Source organism: Strigops habroptila, chromosome 3 (assembly GCF_004027225.2).
Source record: "Strigops habroptila isolate Jane chromosome 3, bStrHab1.2.pri, whole genome shotgun sequence".
NCBI lineage: Eukaryota > Metazoa > Chordata > Aves > Psittaciformes > Psittacidae > Strigops > Strigops habroptila.
The window spans coordinates 48,702,164-48,724,772 of NC_044279.2; the positions used below are offsets into that span (position 1 = coordinate 48,702,164).

General features: G+C 39.7%; 2 protein-coding genes across 5 annotated transcripts in view; one reads left to right on the forward strand and one right to left on the reverse strand.

Annotated features, from left to right (window-relative positions):
* VEZT (vezatin, adherens junctions transmembrane protein) overlaps positions 1-11,990 on the forward strand; it is a 63,618-nt gene extending 51,628 nt beyond the window's left edge. For all 4 annotated transcript variants that reach the window (XM_030480059.1, XM_030480060.1, XM_030480064.1 and 1 more), the window contains one exon: positions 157-11,990. In XM_030480059.1, coding sequence (XP_030335919.1) covers positions 157-725 — 569 coding nt within the window. In that variant the 3' untranslated portion in view covers positions 726-11,990. The remainder of the gene's footprint in view (positions 1-156) is intronic.
* The window catches only part of LOC115605515, a 33,761-nt gene continuing 18,499 nt past the window's right edge, over positions 7,348-22,609 (reverse strand). The window contains exon 6 of the mRNA XM_030480065.1: positions 7,348-7,486. Coding sequence (XP_030335925.1) covers positions 7,370-7,486 — 117 coding nt within the window. The 3' untranslated portion in view covers positions 7,348-7,369. The remainder of the gene's footprint in view (positions 7,487-22,609) is intronic.

Below are 22,609 nucleotides of genomic sequence, written 5' to 3' on the forward strand. Positions count from 1 at the left end.
TTTTTTAATTGTGTTTTTTTGTTTCTGTTGTTTTGGGGATTTTTTTAAAGCCATTTTGACCCTCACAATCTTGCATCTTTTGCAGACACAAATAAATTATTTAGATATAGCAGCTTGCTTTTAGTTATCATTTAATTTTTTTCCCCCCTTTTTAAGCTGCAGTGAAACCCTTGTCTCCTGTAGAGCCGCTGAAGCTACTAAATAATTTGGAATCACATATGAATTCAGATACAGAAAAGCAGGACTGCAGCCAAAGTTGTGATAAATCTGAAGAAAATGACTCTAATACAAAAGAGAATGCTGCTGATAAAAGCAGGACAGAATATTTGTATGAAGATCCTGAGATGGAGAGGAAAAAAGACAGTACTGCTGATGAAGGTATTTCTACAGGGGAGGAAGAAAGAATGTGTTGTCAGCATGAAGGGGAGGTTGAAGAACTCGAGCCGAGCAATATGGATGGAGTAGAGGTTTCACAGTCTCCCTCTGAGGATGCATTACATTCAAAAATCAAGCATAGGCTGGCCCAGCTCCACATATCAACAGATTTAAACTTCACATCTGGCCTGGCTGCACAAGTTGCTGCCAGGTCTTTCACTTTTACTACAATGCAAGAAGAGACTTTTGGAGATGAGGAGGAGGAGGAAGAGAAGACACAGGAGTGTGAAGACCTGGTAGAGGGCTGTAAGAACGAAGACAGAGGCTCTGAAAGTGAAGGAAGAGTGTAAGTCTGAGCTGAACTTTGTTAAACCAACAGCAGGCAATTTGATGGAAAAAACTAAGGTGGGGGTTTGAAGATGAAAATACTGGACGGAAAAAAAGGAGACCTAAATATAATACATCTTGTTCCCTAAGTCTGATACACTACATAGGACACTTCTAAGTATATTGAAAATTTGCAGGTAAGAGAAGTTTAGGCTGCATCTGAGAAATAGTTGGCTGTTCCCTTTTTAAGGTCCTAGCGGAGGTTTTGGAATTTACCTTTGTGTTTTCTGTTTTATTTATTTATATTATAATGTATTGTGGTTTTTTGTTTCTGAAAAGAAAGAAAAAACAATGTCTTGAATTACATCAGACTCCGGGTTTTTTTGCTCTCTGATTCTGCTGTCATGGTATCAATGTTTGTTCCAACAGAAAAGCCAGGACATTTCTTTTGGAAGAACCTGAACTGTTCCCTGTGATCTCCCCCCACCATTTTTGTTTCACTTCCTGTGTCTGGAGTGCGTTGGCTAAGCCACCGTAGGCATTTGTGATTCCGTGGCTAGTGATGTGGCTCCCAACTAAAATGTAGAATTTTAAATAAAAACTTGAAAGAGCTAGTATTTGATGTGTCCTGGGGTATGGGGCTGAAATAGTGTAGTCGTGCTTCATATTAAGGTTTACTGAGAATTTTATGAAGGGTTAATAAATGATTTCTACAAATTGTAATTCATGTTAGAGAAATGTGTAGTATGTGTTAGGGAGGGTTATAAGCACACCAGTAGAAAGTACTATAGACAGCTAGAAGCTACCTGTTGGATTGATAATAGATGAGAAGTAAATACCTACTTATTAAAACAGCTATTAATTATTTGTTAACCTTTTGTAAACTGAACCTTAATATAATTGTTTCATTTGATGTATTGATTGATTGTACATTTTTGTTTACATCCTGAAGTAATTTTCTCACAGCAAAATTATCTGAGTACTTAACAACACACAGTATTTTGTTTAAACAGCATACTTGCTTTTCCCTATTGTTCTGTCATTTTCCCTTAGATCACAACCATAACCTATGTGATCAAGAATCCATGAGAGGACAAGAATTACGTATTTCCTAAGGCGTATCTTGTAACTTAGTTGACACTGAATCTGGACGTTTGGTGTTACGTGGGTTGGTTTTTTCTCTGTGGTCGTGTTACAAGGAGCAGCAAACCAATGCTCACCCCACAGAGGAGCTGGTTAGTGGTTTCACTGCCTTCTCTTCCTTTCGCCCTCTGACACAAGCTGAAGGAAAGGTCTCACGTCTCAAATGGCGAGAGAGCTGCCTCTTTGTATGGAATACTCTGCTTGGACCTGGAGACATTCCCAGTCACAAAGCACCTCATCAGTTCCTTAGGAAATTTATTGTCTCTTGCTGATTCTATAGAATAAAGAGGGGTTTAGATGCAAGTGGTTCGGAGCAATATCTTTTCCTAGGGTGGGAAGTGGGGAAGCTAATGAAGGTCAGCAGGTTAGGGTGGAAATCTTGACTATATGTCAGAAAACAAGTGCTTTCTTTCAACCTCCCTCTCTTCTAGTAGTGATTTTGTATAAATGCTGTCAAATATGTGGCTTTTTTACAGACTAAAGAGGTAAATATCAATTGATAGAGATGGGAGTATGTGACTTACAGTGTTCTTTCACAATGTAATGCCTGTCTTCTCCCTCACACATAGATTTGGGGAAGAAAATGTTTTGCCATTCTTCATTAACTAGTAACACTGTGTTCTTTGCCCTTAGTTTTGTGTGTCTGGAAGCTGAATGGATAATGTCTTGGGGAACTTGTAAAAGTAGAAGAAAGGTGTATCATAGTGTATTCAGAAGCTAAGCCTCCTCTTAGTGGTAGAGTATATTCTTCTGTAACCTGAAAAGGTTAGGCTGAGATGATGAAACTCTGTTTTATTTTCTCTCTGGTAAGCAATTTTTTTTCTCAAGTCTAGAACAACTGCTTTGGGTAAATTGTGTTTGAAGCATTGTCCATACTTCTAAAAAAGAAGTCTTCCTCATCCTGGACTTGAGATTCTTGAGTTCACAAAGTGCCCAGATATTTTTTGTTCCTAGCTAATTGTTCTGACTGCCTAAATGTATGTTCCATTAATATTTTTCTATGAACTCACTTATCAGTATCTCATGATCTGATGTTGTGTATCCCAGAAATGATACTCCTGAACTTTTCCCATGGGATCCAAATCTTAGTTTACAATGTGTATGGCTATGATACCAACCTGGAAAAATGATCAGATTTAGGTCACGAATTATCTGTCCTCACTGTTTTGGATTAAGTCAGTAGCAGCCTGAGTGCTTTGCATTGCTGCTAAAATAGGTTCCAGATCTCACATTTGAAAAGGTTGCCAGCTCTTTACTTCTTTGCTGCGGTCCTTACCAAAAGTTTGATGGCTCACTTGGGACCTAGTCTTGGTGATGAAACCGGCCTAAGAAACCGCATCCATCCTTAGCTGTTCGTGTCCACCCGTCAGCTAGGTCAACACAGGTTTTTATGGCCATGTTGTCAACCAGCTCATGAGTCCACTCTGGTCAAAACCCCACCCTTTTTAGGGACTCCTGTTCACTGTTCATATTGTGGCATTGCAGTTTACAGCATTTATCTCCCAGCGGCTGTATCAGCCCAGTATCCAGTGTTTCTGGTGTGAGGCTCAGGATTGCTCACATTTACATTGTTGGCAAAGATGGTGCAGTGTGAAATTACAGCCTTGACATTAGACATGGACATGAGCAAAGGGTGACTTTCTGGAGCAAGTTCTGATCCTGTTTTGAACGAATAGATTTTCTACAAGCAACTTAACTGATTTCCTATGGTCTTAGTTAATGCAGTCTTAACAGCTGCACATATGAACACCTGGGCTCACTTGCCTTCTCTGCCTCTCATCACATCTATATATAACAGCCATCAGGTCATTTGTTTTGATTTATTTAATATTCTCCCTGCAGAAGAATATGGCTGACAGTGTACAGCACACAAAGCACGACCTCCCTTGATTTGACAGCCAGGTGCCATCTACATATAAATAGTCTTTTATAATCAGATTTCCTCATAATTATGTCATTTGAAAGGACTGTGTGTATGCTCTGTAGATTCCTTCAAGAACCTGACACATTTCTTGGCAATCATAATTTATTGTTGCATTTAAAATAATATATATGAAAACACTGAAGCGTGCGTTAGCACCAAAGAGTTGTGTTAATATATTGAGCATGTCGAGGTCCGAGTGCTGTCTCCTGTGTTCTTTGGCTTGTTACCTTTAAAAGGGATTTTTGTGAAAGCAGAACATTTACTTCTTAGAGCTTTTAACTTCTTGAAACATGAAGCAGGAAATCCATACTAAATAACGGTTATGCCAAAGGCAATCAGCAGTCAAAATTCTTTGTGAAGAGCAGAGCTAACAATAAATGCATTTTCCCTATTCCATTTCCAGTTAGCAGCTCTATGAAGTTGTAAAGAAGCAAGTAACTACAGAGGGTTAAATAATTTCTTCTCCTCCTGTGCTACCTGGAAGGGACTCCAATGGTGGTGTTTGCTTCTTAGGTTGGCTTGCAATCTAGCACTACATCTTTTACGTCGCTTAACGTCACAGCTGAAGATCTAGTAAAGGCTTAAATGGAAGCAGAGATCTGTCAGAAGAAGATTACTTGTCCCTTTTTTAACGGTACGTCTTTGTGACAGAAATGAAACAGTGGTGGAATGGAAGCAAATTTTGACAATTACAGATAATGAGGCATCTTTCAAACTGAATCAAATGTGCCTGTGTCAGCTATAAGCAAGATTCACAAATGTGAAGGCTTCTGCTATCAGTTGCAATAGAGAGTTCTACTCCTAACAGAGGATTACCAGACACAGTTTAGTTTTCTAATTACAAGATGGAATCTGAGGTGTCAGACTTTGTGCTGAGCACACCTCTCTGTGTGTGACCTGACTGTTTACAGCATTGGAAATTTTATGTGTATCTGAAGTGAGAATTTGCAATTGTCTTACTAATTTCTTTGGTAGTAAAACACCCATTTAAATGGTGGACTGTGTAGAGTGGCTGGCCCATACTGAACTTTGTAATCTTGTAGTCTATCCCTTTTTTCTTTTTTCCTTCTTTTTTTAAACAGGGGGTCAAGTATACTAAACTGCCCTTGTTCCTTCAAGTATTCAGTAAAGGGCTGCTGTTGTTCTGCAAGTGGCTTGTTCCCGGGCTAATTGCTCTTCAGAGTTAACAGGGTTTTGTACTGTCTCATCTGAAAAAGTGGGCAGTGTGAGAAAGGCACTTGGTCAGTGTAAAGGGTCAGGCTACTCTGGGATCTTGTCTGTGAGGAAGAGTATAAGAAAAGGGAGATCCCGTAGTGATGTTTTCCCAGGCTACTCCCCAACAATTTGTGGCTTGGGGACTTTGTGAGCCAGTGGTGGTGGCTGTCAGCTTAACAGGTCTTGGTGGAATTCTCTTCCATAAATTTGTCCAGTCTCATGTTTGGTTGATTATTACTAGTCCCAATGCCAGTATGTGCTTATCTTTATTACAACCTTTTACAAACAAGAGGATTTGTCAATAATGGTTTTTAACTTTCTGTTTTAAACTGAGCAAGCCCACTTCTCTCAGTCCTTCTGCAGAGTTTTCCACCTTTTCGTTGCTCTTTTTAGAAATCTGTCCAGTTTTTGAAGTATAATGACCAAAGTGTGATGCAGAACTTCAGACATAACCTCAGCAGTGCTGAGTATAGAGTAATAATCACCTCCCATAAAACACTGAACCATTCAAATATAGCTGAGTCCATACAGGAAAAAAATCTTTTCAGATCTTTTACCCCTAGCTAGCAGGATGACAAATGAAAATATTTGGTCTTATGGAGGAGAAATATTTATTCAGTGTCAGCGGGATTTGGCTGGACAGTGTTTTTCTTTGCTAACAAAACAAAAAGTTGTTAAATCAAAATGATCTTCCAACAGCTGCCACCTGGTCTAACACAAACTGAAGATGCCAAACAGCACTTGTTTAAATTTCAGCTTGACTTTTCAGAGCTGTTCTGATCTCTGATGAATAAGCATGTATGACAAAAAATATTATCACACAAGAAACATGGTGGTGGATATATGGGTATCAGATCAAACTGAAGGCTTCTGTGGCTGATTTTTAAGATGCTCGGAGGTGTGCTTTATTCATAGTCTTTTGACAGTTAATTCCCCATGTATATGTTTTTACTTTACCACCCTGAATTTTAAATGCCAAAAAATACACTTTGATTTATTTGACTTGGAAATTTGTACAGTAATCACATAATTAGTAATGGTACTGTAACTGTGATGATAAGACAAGGCCATAGGTAGGGGTGAAATCTACCTACCACGAACTTTGCTTTGTAGATGGATACAGCAATATAGTATGTATGTAACTGTTCTCAATATTCTGCCTCACCTTTCATATTGCCATCTCTTAAGTTATTGGCAGATTTGTCAGAATAAAACTTAACAGCTTGAATGCTCTGTTAGCCTACATTACACTTTCTGACTTGAACATAGGATTTGGAAGACATGACTATAATTTAGTAGATAAGGAAAAAGAGTTTGTTTCTCTGTTTCAAAGTGGCTTATTTTGAAAGGGTTGAATAGGACCAAAACTTGAATTCTTTTACATGCTCAGCATGCTTTGACCTTTATACTTTCTCAGCTTTAAATGTTAAAGGCCTCACAATCTGAGAACAATCTGCTTTAGGGATGGACTTCTATAGCAGCTTAAACCAATCCAGGTCCACGCTGCCATGGCCCTGCCATGGCCATGCGATTTCAGTCCCTCCTTTAGGCTGGCTTTTGGAACCACTCGGTGATTTAGGATGTGGATGTGGCTGAAAATTCACCGCTGCTTTAACTTTGAGCTGGCTCCCTCAACTAGTTCTTCATGTGGTTGAGAGAGCACTATTAGCATCTCAGGGGAGCAGGAGAGGATACATGCCTGGGTGATGAGGAGGAATGCCATACTGCAAATTTAAATCAGTCTGAATTAATGTTTACATCATTAGTGTCTGTACTGAAGTGGGATAAACTCAACTCCATATGTTGCTTCCGTCATATTTTCTGTTGCTTGAGGGTGATGCCACTCATTATTGTCCTCACTCATTTTGCCTCCATTTTTTTTGTTCTTCAAGCCTGGGCAGCCCAAGACCTGTTGTGTCTTATTCCACAGAGTCTCTACCAACTGTTTATTATACTGTCAGTAAAACTAGAACATCATGCATGGTTTTTTCTGCTTACTGTTTTCATCCTTCTGGTCCCTCCAACACCCATGGTCCTCTCCCTTTACTAACACTCATAAGAAGTTCAGATTTTAAAATAATACACAAATTCTTTTTGTGTGCGTTTGTAACTCAGCTTGATTCTTCTGGATCTTCAGCATTGCAATGACTAGATCTAGAAATGTATACTGGCTTCCCCATTTGACTTGAGAACTGAAACAGAAGGCGGGCACCACAAAATGAAAATGAAAGCAGCTCAAATCTAGGCCACATTTTTGGTGCATATTGGCTTTTATAAGTAATTCTGGCTTACTGAAAAACACCAGAATTGTTTTATAGAAGGAACTGCAGTTCTAGTACAAGGTCCCAAAATAAGTGTCATTAGTTGGCTTGAACTGTGCTCAATTTAAAGATTGCTTCCTGACCTTCTCGAGCTGCATGGAAGAGAGTTGAAAATCATCTCAAATTCCCAAACAGAGTGACCAAGGCTGTCGTTATTTTGTGCTATTAAAGACATCCATTCCTAAATAAAGAAAAAGAGAAAAGTCAGTGCTTAATATCTTCAGTAGTAATTTCTAACAGAGAATTGTGCATTTGATCTCAATAGAAGCACCATTAATGAGTTTTATTATAATAATAATAAAAAACCACTTTAAATGTATTATGAGATAGAAGCCAGAAGTCTATGAATTTTCCTCCAGGTCTTTCATCCAAAGCCACAGCTGGTCAAATTTAAACAAGTTCATGCTGTCTGTTCCTGCATTGCTCACTATGACATTGTACTCAAAGTACTCACATGCTGTTCACAGCCAGTCTGTATGCACCTGTGTGCTCGAGGTCTGCAAAGCTTGTAAAGATCATGGAGCAGTGCTGCGTGAAACCTACACAGGAGCAGGACAGCTTACAACCATTCTGGGTCTCTGTCTTGCCCTATTGCAGCATCCATGCCATATGCAATCCCACTCATGAACTTTTTCTTTCTCAGCCTTCCTCTTCCTAGGCCACACAAACCAATTGTGGAGGGGTTTGGTTTATTTGTTTCTCACCTAGCTACTATCCTTTAATGCACCAGATAATGTATCTCTAATAAAAGCTTAAACTTCAGTGCCACACTGCAAAAGGCAGGGCCTGAGAACATGGGCTGGAGAAGCTTTTCTGGTTTGAGCACTCTGGGGCGAGTTGTATCAAGGTGATTGACGATGGGGGTGCTAAGCCAGGCTCGATGACTCTGTGGGTATCTTTCAAAGTTCCAGGTTTTGCTGGATCAGTACTTTCTCCGGTGGTCTCCCTCTTCCCTCTTAGCAGTGTTCAGCTCTTCTCCTGCATTCTGCTGCCAGATCTTTAGGAACTTGGCCACTTTTTCCCTTCATTTCTGAATGAGTTGTAAAAACTTTATGAAATGGCAGGTTAGAGGGAATCCACACCAAGGCACTACTGCGTGTTCCAGTCACAAGCTCACAAACAGAAGGATTCTTAGGGCAGCTGGCTTGTCTGTCCTGACTTTTCTTCCAGGAAGCTTTGACCTACATTTCAACCTGGCCCTCCTATTCCCTCCCGGACTTCAGAACATTCACTTCCAGAATGATCATAAGATGGTAATGCCTCCTCAAGGAGGCTGATCCTTGAACACATGTTCTTCCTCATTACAGGAGCTTTACTTGTTCTTTCCAACAGGAGGGTGGCACAGTTATGGCTGAGTCTGTGTTCCCCTAAACAAGCTTGCTTCTTCCTGCAGTAGGGGCTGAAAACACGCTCTCCAGCTGTTATGCCAATCTGCTTTGGCTCCACAGCTGCCTGGCTTTGAGCTCTGGAAGCTCTGGGGTCCAGCAGTTGTACTTGAACCTTTCCCACCTTTCTGACCTTTCCCATGTCAGAAAACATGTGAGAACATGGTTACTACTAAATCTCCCCTGAATTGAACCATTTTGAGTTTTTATTGAGCAGCATTAATGCATTGTTTCTTACCTTAATTTGAGGAGTTGTTTGTGTGTTTTCTTTATATATGTACACACACACTTCATACTGTATATGTGCATTTCCAGGTATCACATTGAAAGGCTTGTGTAGCAAAGAAGTTGTATTTTTCTCATATTAAACTTTCCAGTTACTTAGAAGGTAAACAAAATCCTAATTCTTGTTATCTAATGGCAAAAGAACTGAATTCTGTTCTACCAAGCAGGCTGGGTGGAAGTATTTAAAATGCATGCTGATTTTACACTTTTTTTACATAGATTTTACATAGAAAAGCTATTTAACCTTGTTTCCTCTTATCAAGGCTTTGCACCTGAGCTGCTGTGAGTGCCTGTATGCCAATCTGCCCTGTCTTAAACACGTAAACAATCACAGAATAGCAGGTTAGAAAGGACCTCAAGGATCATCTGGTCCAACCTTTCTAGGCAAGCATGACCTAGACTAGATGGCCCAACACCCTGTCCAGCTGACTTGTAAGTGTCCAACATCAGGGAGTCCAACACTTCCCCAGGGAAATTATTCCAATGGCTGACTATTCTCACTGTCAGGAGTAACTTGTGCCCATTACCCCTTGTCTTCTCCATGTGACTCTCCATGTGACTCCTTGTATAAAGGGATTCTCTTTCTTCTTTGTAGCCACCCTTTAAACACATGTTCCTCAACATTTCCTGCCTGTTAAGTCTTAGTGTTTCCCAAAATAGGGCCTAAAGGCAGCATAGATTGCCAAGGAAACCACAGGGAAGGGAAAGAAAAGAATCTTGCTAAGCTGCTGTTCAATTGGTTAATAAATGAGAGCTAAAATATTAGAGGAAGTGTTCAAAAGAACAAACTGCAGCAAGATACTTCTGGCAGGGCTACAGAGGGAAATCACATGTGACACACTCTGAAGTTTGCAGACGCTAGGAAGGATCCACAATTTCTCTTCAGAGTGAAGTGGAGTCAGGAAAGCTTCACCAGACCGGTAGTCTTCAGCAGCTCTTAAAAAAAGTCTCTATTTTACCTACATTTCATTTCCCCAGAAAGGCTCGGTCCTGCTGTGCTGGTGTATCAAGCTGTATGTAAATCAATCTCCGTATCTCTTCCTTTAAGCTCTGTATAACTTTAGCCTCTTCCCTTCAACTGCACTGAAGACCCATGTGGTTTGGCTCCACTGGGAGCCTCCACTACACCTACCCTGCCCGCTGCTGATGCTGCTTTAAACACAGCTGATGAAATCCACCTCAGCAGGTTTAGATCAGCAGGTCTTTAAAGCAGGCGTGAAGCCTGGTGGCTGGCTGTGCTACGGCTCCAAGGACCCAGGTTCTGGGTTAGATGCAGGCAGTGGCAGGAGGACATTCCAGGGTTCTGCCCTTTCTTTGTGATAGGGTTTTTTGCCTGTGATATTTTCCCAAAACCTGTTGTTTCTCTTTTTCTCTTTCCCACTTTACCTCTTTCCCTTTTTCCCATGGTTATCAATCAGGACCTAAAGACTTTTTTTACATGTTTGAGGATGTGCATAACCAGGATTATTTTTAAGCCATTTATTTAAGTGTTTGACTAGTTTTCCCCCATTTTAGAAGTAGTTTTCTCAATTGTAATGCTAATCACTTTCAACATCTTTTTGGCTGCTATTATTTCTTCATCATCTGTAGTAAAATTCTGCCTCACTACTGCATGTATCACTTTTTCTCCTTATCCTGTACCCCTGACAGCCGCCTAGGTGGCGTGGATGTGGCTTATCCATCCTTCAATTAGATTGAATGGAACAAGGAATGCTTTTACAGGGATACATAAATGCAGTATCAGCACTTTGTTTGATCTTTTATAGAGAAGTTTATTTTAATTCCTCTTTCATCCTGTAGATGAAATTAATTTTAAGCAATCCTGGCAATAGTTAGTTGCTGCAGTATATTTTGCTGGCTCATTAGTACAAGCACTTTAGTAATGAACACTGGTTACTTGTCTAAATAAGTAATGACTGAAGAAAGAACATCTTTCTGTGTGTCAGATGCTTCCAGCTGCACCTTCCCATCATCTTTCAGAGACCCATATGCTGTGCAACCATGTGGCAACTATTAGTGAAGTCCCATTTAGCATCACGTAAATGGCTAGGTAGCGGGGGCTTTAGGAAGAGGAGACTGGTAGCTAGGAACTGGACTTAGGTGCTCTGCAGGAGATGTCTTCTGCTTGTCTGGCTGTGTGGCTCCTAAGAAACAGGCTTCGTACGCTTTGGAAGTGCCAAAATAGTGGCAACAGTACAGACTGGCTCCTTTTATCTGAAGCTTTGTGGCTCCCTCATAACGCTTAGATGTTATTATCAGAACAAAGGCTGTGTTCTGTTGATGTTAGGAGCTGTGGCTGATGCACACCTCTTCCTGTAAACTTTCCTTGTATTGGTTTTAAGGTTAAAACAGCTGTTGACCACTCTTCTCACTTAAGTATGGCTCACTCTCACCTATTCATATCCCCAGGAAGGAAAGCTTAGAGATGACTGGGAAAGAAAGGAAATAATGATCTTGAAAGGCAAGGGGAAGCTTGATGAGGCAGGAGTATTTATTCTTATGTATTGAATCTTGCTGCCTAATCAGTGCAAAATTGGTTGTGCAGTACAAAAGGTCTTGCTTATTCTTTGCTATTTCCAGGTTGGTTTGTTTGTTTTCATATGGAATACTGAACAGTTCCAATTGCTGCTGTTAGGAGAACCCTGTCTACCAAGGGGTCTGTAATGTTTTCCTGTCCTTGGAGATGTTTTGAATGCTAAATTGCCTGTGTGTATTCTTCATAATGTACCATATGAAAATATTCTTCAGGAATTGATACTACCACTTCAGACAGTCAGTATTTTCTATGTAAGAACTGTACGTTTCCTATACTGCCAAGAATGTATATATATATCTATGAAGACTTAAGATTGTATCTTTTTGAGCAAGCCTCTTTCTTCAACCATCTGAAACTTTCTTCCTGTTTCTCGAGTTCTCTGCTAATTTATTAGACATTTGTGTTATATTGTGTACTTTTTTGTATCAGCTGTATTGCTGTATTTCTCCTTTCTCTCATTAAAACCTGTTCTTCTCATCCTTCTACTGTGCTGCTTTGTATTGGAAATACTCACACCGTTATCGGGTCACCTGGTCTCGTGTAGTGGGTCTGGCTGAGATGGAGCCAGACCAGTCCTAAAAAGCCATTCAGACTTCTATTATATAGTTCCACTGACCCCAACATGTAATCTGGTTTACTGTATTAAGCTTCCCTAGGGTTATTTTGCAGCATAGTCCATACTTCTATAAGATAGTGAAGAAACCTGGAAAGGAATACCCATGGCATAAACAAATGAACAAGACACAAAAAAGGGTTCTGAGAGATGAAGTCCGTAAGTCCCATGGATGGTTAGTTCTGCTGACATATGCTAAGAAACTGGTGGTCTTCCTGAGTGAAGCAAGTTTTGAGGAGAGATTTGGAAGAGGTATCTAAAGGCACTTTTTTCCTAGAAATGTGGCCCTCAACTTGTCAGTTCTATGTGCTGTCCCCATGCTTAACTGTGCTTCCAGTTAGATGAAGAGGGAAAAATGAATGCAGGGTAGGACCTGTTCACTTATTCCCATTAGAGAAACAGCTGATGTACAAACAAGAAAATGCCGTCTCCCAAGAAATTACTCCATGAGCAGATAGAGACGTGACAGTGCTTCTTCCTCCCACTGAAAAGCAAGATTGTTCATGGTTCACTGATGCTAATCCCTTTTTAGCAGTGCAGGATCTTCCTTGACCTAGAGCTGTACTCTCAATAGTTTCTGCTCCACGACATGGTATGCAGGAGGAAACAGTTCAAAAGTCCGCTACAACGGGCCCAAGATACCGAAATAAAGCAGGTGAACAAGACATGCACATGCACCTATGTGTTGAGTATTTCACAATTTTTGAGGTTGGGAGATAAGCTGGTAAGAGGGAAAATACCAGGAGCATCTGCTCTTGGAGAGCCTCCTGTTTCATCTGCAATTAGACACTTACTTAAGGATTAAATTAATCACATCTTTAGCACCACCTGTATAATTATAGTAGTGTAAATGGAAATAGTTATGTCACCTAGCCTTGGTTTTCTCTCAGACTCTTCATCACCCTCTCTTCATTCAGACTGGGTTTGTGCCCCTACTTGCACCCGCTCCTGTGCTCATAGTCTGTGCATGAAAAGAACCCTGTGGAATAACCCAGAGGTAGTATTTAAGGAAGAATGTACTACAACTACAGTGTGTGCTGTTTTCTGCTGTTGTTCAATATATACGAAATACATTGTTTTGTTAAGCTAAAAAGAAATACAAGAAAGGAACAGACTTTCTGTAAACTGTCAAAGCTAGCCAAAAGCAGCTCAGCAAAAGACTGCACACTTCATTTTGGGCTATAACCTGTGTTGTTCTTTGCCGTCACTGCTGTCAACTGCTTCTCAGCTAGTAACAGTAGTTTAATAGATCATCATCATCATCATCATCATGCCCTTCAAGATATATTGGTTAAATCGGTAGCGACCTTTGCATCCATACCAGACACCACTAAATCAAAAATAATGATATGGTTCCCAAAAGCTGTGTAATAAATAAATTGCAAAAGTTGCAATTATTTCCCCTTTCTGCTTGTGTTTGTTTCTGCCTTGGAAACTTCCACAAGAGAGCTAACTGTTGCAGCTTATGCTTTAGCTCCTGGGAATGCTCCCTCCATGAGCTGTATGCTCAGTATCCAGCTGTGAAGTATTTGACCATCTGCTGCTATTTCTCCAGGTTATGCTTCTAAAGCTTCCCTGCAACTATTAATTAAATGAAGAAAGCTAGTTGCCAGAAGACACCTGACTAAAGTAATTGGTCCTTTAACTGCAATTAATTTTTTATGGATAGTGCCAAAAAGTAAATATAACAGCTCATAAAACAAATACGTCTTAGTCAGAAACAAACAAAAGAAACAGGGGAAGTGCCCAGGACCTTCACCTCTGTTTCCTTATTTCCTCCTTGCCAGTAACTGCCAGTAAAGATTCTGTAGCTCAGCAGTTCGGGTTGGACGGTCCTAACTGCTGAATGGGACAGGAAGGAATATACAAGATGGAGAACTTGTAAACATACCAAAAGGTGCAAATGCTTTGATATTGAGACTGCTGTACTGGCTGCTCTGAGTCACGGTGCTTTATATTTAAGAAACTGAACAAAGAAGCCAAAGGTCTCAGAATGAAGTGATTAAAAACCATGATGATGGAAAGTAAAATACCTGAACTTGAAATCACTAGGAAGACAGTAACCCATGCAGTAATCACTCCTTGTCTTAGCTATTTGTTTTTGAAGGTCTTTAGCTAACTTGCTGTACCCATTGAAAATATAGTTGGCAAAAAGTAGCTTTCCTTGAATGTACATCTGCCAACGAAGAGAACAGAAAATTGCAGAATCGGCAAGAGCAACCTCTTATTCTAAATGAAGAGGATAGGTTGAGATACAAAGGAAGAAGGTTGTTAGGAAGCCTGACTTACAGCTTTGTTATGGTTTACAGCTTCCACCTTTCAGGACTTTGTTGTATAAAATATTATATTTCATTGAAGAAATTAAAAAATAACACTCATATTTGTCTAGTCCCTCCAGGATTTCAAAACACAACATACTGGAGTGTATAAAACAGCATTTTGCATGCTGCTTCATGGACTACCAAAGCCCACCACCCTTCATCCCAGTGATATTTCAGTTTAGATGTAGCATAACATGAGATACTTGAACATGAACACAGACAAATACATAAGGCATAGGAATAAAGAGCTGTTTGGGTTTTTTTTCTTTGCATGTATTAACTACGTATTTTTTATTTGTTTTCTTTCTTTTTACCAAGAAGGAGTAGAAGTAAGATATCCTACTTCTAAACTTTTATAAGTAGCAACGAACCTTCTTGTTTAAATGCTTTATCTCATTGGAAACAGTTTTCTAGGAAAGAAAGGTGACCAAGGTCATTTGGCAAGTGGTCATAAACGTACAGGAATCAACTAAGCCTGATATCTAAAGTCAGAAGGATTTAAAATGCGGTCAAAATCTGACACTTCAGCAATTTTCCCTCCCTGGAGAAGTAAATCAGGAGACTAAAGCTAATTCAGAGCTGTTCAGAAAGACCCCAATTCATTTTCTAACTAACTCTATTTCCACAGTTTCAAACTTGCTTTTGATTCTGAAGTATGTTTCATGGTGTCTCAATCATTTGCATGTTTCCTGAAGCTGGCATTTGTAGATTATTATTTTATCATGACATCCTCAACAAAACAGGTGAAGTTAAAAGCCAAATTCTGTTTTGTGCTAGCTCTTTGAATTCTTAAACAAGTCAAACTAATGATGCATTTTGTAGTAAAACCTCAGCAAATGAAAGGAGACAGCCTTCTGGATTTTTAGAGAATTTGTCCTGGTTTTGGATCAGTTTGTTGGGTTGGGCCTTTTGGTTTTAATGTCCCCAAACTCAGAATTATCAGAGCAAGTTCAAGAAGGGATAAACACTTTTCCAATATGTTGCAAAGACTGTTCCAAACAGATATAACATATGGATGATGTCAGAATTAGGGATTGAAGAAAAGCCTGTTGAAATATTAGATATAAGAAGAACGAAGGTGAGAGCATCAGCCTTTTCTCAGTCAATAAAGAAACAGTGATATACTTGGGCCAGATTCTCACTGACATGAAGGCTGGTGTTTTTGTTCTAGCAGCGTAAAGGAGCCTTTGTTTAAGTGAAAATTGGCTTCATTGAATTTAGAACTATAAGAATCATTTAAGCTGATGTACTGTCCAAAGCTGCTTGTGTTGTAGGATGTTCCCAGTGCTACACAATTGGAAACATCTGGCTTATTTCATGGAAGCTCTCAGCATGCAGGACTCCAAGTCAAGACACTTAGAATACCTCAGGGTAATGTTTATTCAAGAAACAATGGATGTGTTCACTAGAAGAAAATCCAGAGAACCACTGAACTGTCTTCATCTTAAGCTCACACCAATACGTATTCATCTGTAATATAACCAATAATGAACATGACATAGAACACTGCTTTTACTTGTGGGAAATTGAGAGGGAAAAGGAACATTTTACATCATGCATTTTTCAGTTTTATAGGCAAAAGTTACTACGATTACACTGTTTTACTCAACTCCAAAACATTTTTCTTTCAGTCAAGCAGCTTGTCTCATTACTATGAAGAGCTCTATTTACCTGAGTGTGAGAGGAGCACTCACAGCACTGCAGGTTTGCAAGTGATGAACTAACACGTTACGCTGTGACACAGATCCTCATGTTTCCACTCCCTTGCTTAAATCCAGCGTTGTGAACAGCATCAGCATCATAACATAAAGGGAATCCTGTAAGTTTTCCTTGGGGTACAGTTTTGAGTGTACGTCAGCATGTGGAAATGCATTTGGCCTCAGCTACCGATTCTCTGCCTATATGCACCCCTTTATGTCTGTGTGTTTTTCCCTTGAGGCAAACTGTTACTCATTTGTTCTGACTTCCCTGACTCTTGATTTTCCTGTTCTCTTTTCAGTTTCTTCCTCATACTTTACTTGTACATGTTTCCTTCCCTGCTTCTTACTTCTTTCATAATCAACGCCTCCCCTTGCTTCCCATAGCCGGTCTTACCTCTCTATGATACTTCTTATTACCCAGATCCTCCCAATCTGACATCCAGTCTCTCATACTTCTGTGTGTCTCTATTATCATTCTCCCTCAGTTCTGCATCCTCTTTCCTTGCCTGTGGTGGGAGCACAGAGAACGAGAGAAGAAACCTCCAGCCACCTTGAGCCCAGCTTACTGCCTCTGCTCCATATGCTTTGTGCTTTCATTTGGTCATCATTCCTTGGTCTGTTCTAGCCTTTGGGTTCTCTGTACAGATAATCTGAATTAGCTCCCTCTTGCTGCTGCAAGCCTTTATGTGTGGTGTTATCCAATGTAAGTGCCTTTCATTGCCACATGGATGAGGAAGCAACATATACTTGTCTCATGTTGGCTTTTGTTTAACCACTGGCATTATCCTACCACCAAAATGTGGTGGGGTGCATACCAGTTTTATTTCATTTACAGCTCTGACTGTTTCAATGTGGTTAATGATGAAAACTACAACAAGCAATAGGGAAGGAACCTTTGGCCACTGCGGGATTGCCTTCAGAATGCTTTGAAAATAACACTGCTATTCTCTGATACATGTGTTCTGTAATTTTACAAAATGAAGAGGCTGATAGAAGAGGTAGATAAATCTGTTCCAAAGATGATCTGATGCATGAATATACAATGCATTGAAACTTTTCTAAGGGAATATAAATGAGACAACTGCCTCTGGCAATCACCATTGCTGTCAGAGGCATGCAGTCCTCTCCATTACAATTCACCTGGCTGATTCTGTGATGTTATGACATGGAGGAATTTCACTATTCCTTCCAGCACAAGCAATAAATTTGTGCCTTCAAGCATAAAATTCAAGTATTCTTGAAGCTTTGCTTTGCTTGCATAACACGTAAATGTTACCAAAGTTTTCCAGTGTTTTTCAAATTCCTGTCACTCCCATTATGGCATTCTGTAGCATGTGCCTTTCACAGGCTGGCATTTTATGCCATGAATAAGAATTTGATCTTCTACGGGGTACCTTTCTGACTTGGTTCACTTCTAAAACACCGAGAATTTATAGAATAAGAAGGTTCATTAGTGAGCAGCTCTGAATGTCAGCTTTTCTCAGTAGGTATAAACTGGCATAGCAAAGCTCTTCTGCCGCTACTGGGGTAAATTTAATCCGGAGTGGTTTAAAACCCAAGTCTTCTCTGAAAGCCAAGAGATAAATTTGGATGGTGGCATTTTGGAGTGGGGGGAGGTTTTTTCTCCTCTCAGAGCTAAACATAGTTCTGGCAAATAGCCTCAGACTGAAATTCTTGAGGGAGTCATAATAAGCAAGCCAGGGCAAAAAGGAATGTTTTTTTCTCCCTGACTAATTCTTCCCCATAAAAAGGTGAAAGGTCAAAGATGAACTTTAATACTAATGAAATTCTGAACTTCAGAGCAGTAATTTGCCAGAACATTAAAAAAAAAAAGAAGTCAAAATAAAAAATGTTTTATTATTGGCAACAATAGGTTGGGTTTATAAGCATATATATCTCTGTCCTGATTCCTTTTAAGCTTTGGAAGAAAGGGAACTTCAAGTTATTAAACACAGACATTAAGCAATCCACAGTAAGGGTTTTGGGAGTTTAGCCCGTACTTTTCCCCTTATGTGCCCTTTCTGCATCTTTCCAGCTGACTGAAGGAGCAAAATAGGGCTGCTTGCAAACTATCACAAGTTCTTTTCCCCTGGCTTTTTTGACCAAGATGGTCATTCTTGAGGTTAATTTCCTTCTTCCTTCTGTCTAGGAATATTTTGTGCAGATTAGCAAACTTGACATGTTCTTATTATTGAAACAATTCTGTTGATTCAAACTGCCCCTTAGAGAAGCAGCTTGAGAGATTGATGTGTATATGTGCACGTACATTCAGATGTTCAAGTAAAAAAGATTTGCTTACGCTGAAGTTCATTAAATTTAATCTCCAGAGTTGAAATACATTTAATGAAAGCTTTGTTATCTGTTTGGGTTTTGTAGTACCACCTTTCTTGGGCCGGTAATGTACAAACAAGATGGTTGCATTGTCCTTCTCATGTTATAGATTATCTGTGCTGATGATGAGATACAACTTTGAATCATTGTGGGGTGTGCTAATAGGAATCTAACCTGTGAAATACAAAGTATAACTTGTAAGTTCAGCAGTACTGGAGTGGTCAAATGCATATCAACCAGCAAGAATCTGCAGGAAAGCAAGAGGAATGACCAGAGCTCCAGAAAATATGACCTATAAAGAAAGGTTGTGTAACCTGTGCTTGTTTGGAATACAGACATGACGACTGAGTGTGGGAGTACACTTACGGGAGACAGAAGGGACATAAAAATATGACCTGCTACAGAAAGAAAGAGAACGGTCTATTTTCTATGTCTATGATGAACAGAGCAAGAAATAACAGGCTTTAACTATAGGAAGAAAAGATAAATAGGAAAAGCTGTCTAGCAATATGAGTGTAAAACATTCAGACATATTTTTGTGGCTTCTTTATCACTGAGTCTTTACAAACAGGTTAAGCAGCAAGAGTAGAATTCACTTCACTGACAGCTGAACCCAATGGGAGAGGAATAGGTACTTCCAGCATGTGATTCATTTGACCCACTTCCATTATACTTTGGAAGAAGATTAATTGCACTGTGGAAGTGCCTGATTCTCTTTGAGGACTGTGAAAAACTTTAGAAAACCAATTCAAGTCTAAAGGTCTGTTTTGTAGATGCCTACAGCTCTGTTAGAACTGTGCTGCCTCTTGTCTCTGTAACTGCACTGACATCTTTGATTTTGTGCTGGTGAAAATGGTAAAGCTGGATGACTCTTGACGTTTCCAGACTACAAGGAAATGAAGAACGGTCGTTGCAGAAGATCTGCCTAACTAAAGGCCTAACTGAAAACAAAATTGCTTTTTCAGTAGGATGACAGTAACAAAAATTCATTATTGTTTGCTGGCTGCTTAGCTAAATAATTTGGAATAAGAAAATGAATAATTTAATGGTTTACAAGCAAACAAGTGCACGATCATCTCACAACAAGCAAACGGGCATTCTTATTTAGTCAAAGAATTCAAGAATAAAAGAAGCATAGAGATTGATTTTCCTGTAAGTTTCTGACTATGGCCTTTCCAGCACAGCTTTTGTGAAACAGAAAATTGTATGAACAGTCGCTGGGTGTATATGTATAAACAGAGGATTCCAAATCCTGGGCTCACTTCATAAGCATAATTTTTACTGGAGAAAAATGAGACTCCAGAGAAATCCAGACTCACTGAATGGCCTGAATGGCATGAATTCCTTCCATCCTATTGATAAGACGCAGAATCAGCTCAAATTATTCAGCCTGTATATAATGAGTGCACTTAAAAAACTGGCAGGGTTGCAAGGCAAATGCAATTATAGAACCCAGCCTTCCTTTAAATGTTTTGGATCTTGAGATCAGCTGGAATGAAGTGCATTAGTGTGATTTTCTCTTACCTTTTTCAGGGCAGTGCTGTATTTTTCAAGGGAGAAAAATCATGGAAACCTCATCTATGAAGTTTCTCATACTGATAGTTTAGCTTGACTAGTGCAACCAGTTATAAATGTGTATTACCCCTTATCACTATGCTCTCTCGGTATTTTCAGCCTGCAGTTCACCTAGCAACCGCAATAAAAAAGTCACTAGTGGATTTAATGAAATCTTCATTTCATTTCCCATCTAAAACCTACATGCTATAACAGTGGCTGGGGAAGGGGAAGGCTGGGGAAGGGGAAGTCTGGGGCAGGTTAAGGTCAGTCTGTGGTTTCACCTGAGCTTTTCTGGAAATCTTGTACACGTTCACATCTTGGGAGGAAAAAAATCACGGATTCTTTTGCTCTTCATCCTAGGCCTTGCATCTATGCTTGGATGAGTGATTTCTCCACAGGTATCTGTTGATAGGTGTGCATGAACTTCACCACTAATGGCAAATGCAGCACGAGTTACTGAGGGCAAGCTTTCTCACCTTTCTACTTGGTTTCCTTTTTATTTTTCCTCTTCTAGCTTTCTTGTGCATTCGGCGGACTTCTGTCTGTGTTCCATGCTTAACAGGTAACCAGTGGCACAAGCCAGGTACACTGCTCCTTGCTGGAGAGGCCAGTTACCTTTGTTGTTGTTTTGGATAAACAGAGAATCTGGACTAATGGATTGAAATCTAAACCTGCTGCTTTCCATCTATGAGTACATGGCCAGGCCACAAGTGAGAGCTAAGTAAACGTAAGTATCTTTCACGGCTCATGTTGCATTCTTCAAGTGCAGGAACACATTTCCAGACCCATGGCTCTGGTTTTGACCTTAAGTTGCCTTCTCCTCTCCATTGCATCCTAGTGTCAGTCTGACACGCTCCAGAAATTGGAAAATGCAATCTTTAAGAACTGTGCTGCTAGCACTCAGTCAGTCACGTCCAGAGATGATTATAGATCTAGAAATGTAATCATTCGATGGCAGTTTCCCTCAGCTAGCTCTCATGATATTTAACCATCATTCATAGATGAAAACAAGTATATTGGCTTCATCCTTAAACTGGAACAGCAGTGTATATTTGCATGTGTATATGTGTAAGCACACCATGCTTTGTTATTGTTAGGTTCATATGTTTGTTATCCTAGTAATTTCTTCACAAATAATGTATGATTATAAATTTGTAAACTACATAGAAAAGGCATCTACATTGGAAAATAAAGGAATGAAAATCCTATGGGAAAGAAACCAGCAAGAATGTTTGGTGTTTGGTGGTTGTGTTCTTTTAACTCAGCACAAACAATGCTTTTGAAAAGCCACTTCTTGCAAATAAAATAAAAACTTCGGTTCCCTTCTACCTCCTGCCCCTCAAACACACAGCTCCCTAACATTTTGAAGGTACAGGAATGAAGTCCTGGACGAAGATCTTTAGACGGGGGGTAGGGCGAGAGAGTAGGATTGTCCATATGGCAGGAAGTACATGCCACAATCAGAGAGAAGCGACTGCCCTGAGAGCAACTGCGTTATTGTAATGCTTCTGTAAAACCATTTCCTTGAGGCATCTAAAATACCGTATAGAAAGCTGTCTAAAAGCAAATGTTTAATATCATACAGCATTTCCTTCTTGCCTAATATGTTCATTAAATCTTGAACTTCTTTTTCTTTGAAGCCATGAATTCCCTCTCTGAACCTCGCTTGTATTTATTTAGCTGAACAACAGTAATTTTAGTAGGAAATTAAGGATGGACTCTGTCCTTCTAAGGGTACTAAGGGTAGCCTTTTGATTCACTAGACATGGAGGACAATTGTGCTTCATTTTGAAGTTTTTTTCCTGATCATCTGAGGAAATTCCCACGGACCAGAGGAAATTAGTTATCTGCCTCAAGAAGCAAGCATGTAAAATTAAGTAAATTTTTAATCCTACTTTAACACAGTTTGAGAGAGACCTTATCTTCCTGGAAATATCAATTTTGCTTTATTGAAGCTTTACTAATTAAAATATATACAAAATGGTTTGATATATGTAGCTGAGGCAAAGACCCTTCTTCTCGTGAACTCTGTGTATTTCCCCCCTAATCCTTTTATTAAAGTTTAACCCCAATAAAAGCAACAACCTTGCACATACTTGTGTCAAAGCAGCTGTGTGAGATTATTCCAAAGGCTCATCTAAGCCATCCAGTATCCTGTCCCTATGAATGGCTGGTGGCTGGGGGAGGAGTGCAAGAGCATTTATAAGAAAACCCTTTTCTTTGTGACCTGTATTAACCATAAGCAGTTAACAATTCAGGGATTTCCTCAACCAAAAGCTGTATCTGGGCCATCATGTTTGATAGCTGCCAATGGAACTAACGTTCAGGAATGTATCTAACGCCACTTTGAACACACTTATGCTTTTGGCCTCCACAACATCCTGTGGCACAGAGTTCCACAATTTAATGATGTGCTGTGAGAAAAAGAACTTCCTTTTGTTTTAAATCTGCTGCTTATCTCTTCATTGGTGTCTGATTCTTCCTGTGTTTTAAGAAATAGTGAGTAACTATTTCTTATTCCTTTGCCACACCATTTTTGCTTTATAGAGCTTTCTCATATCTCAGCTTAGTCTCTT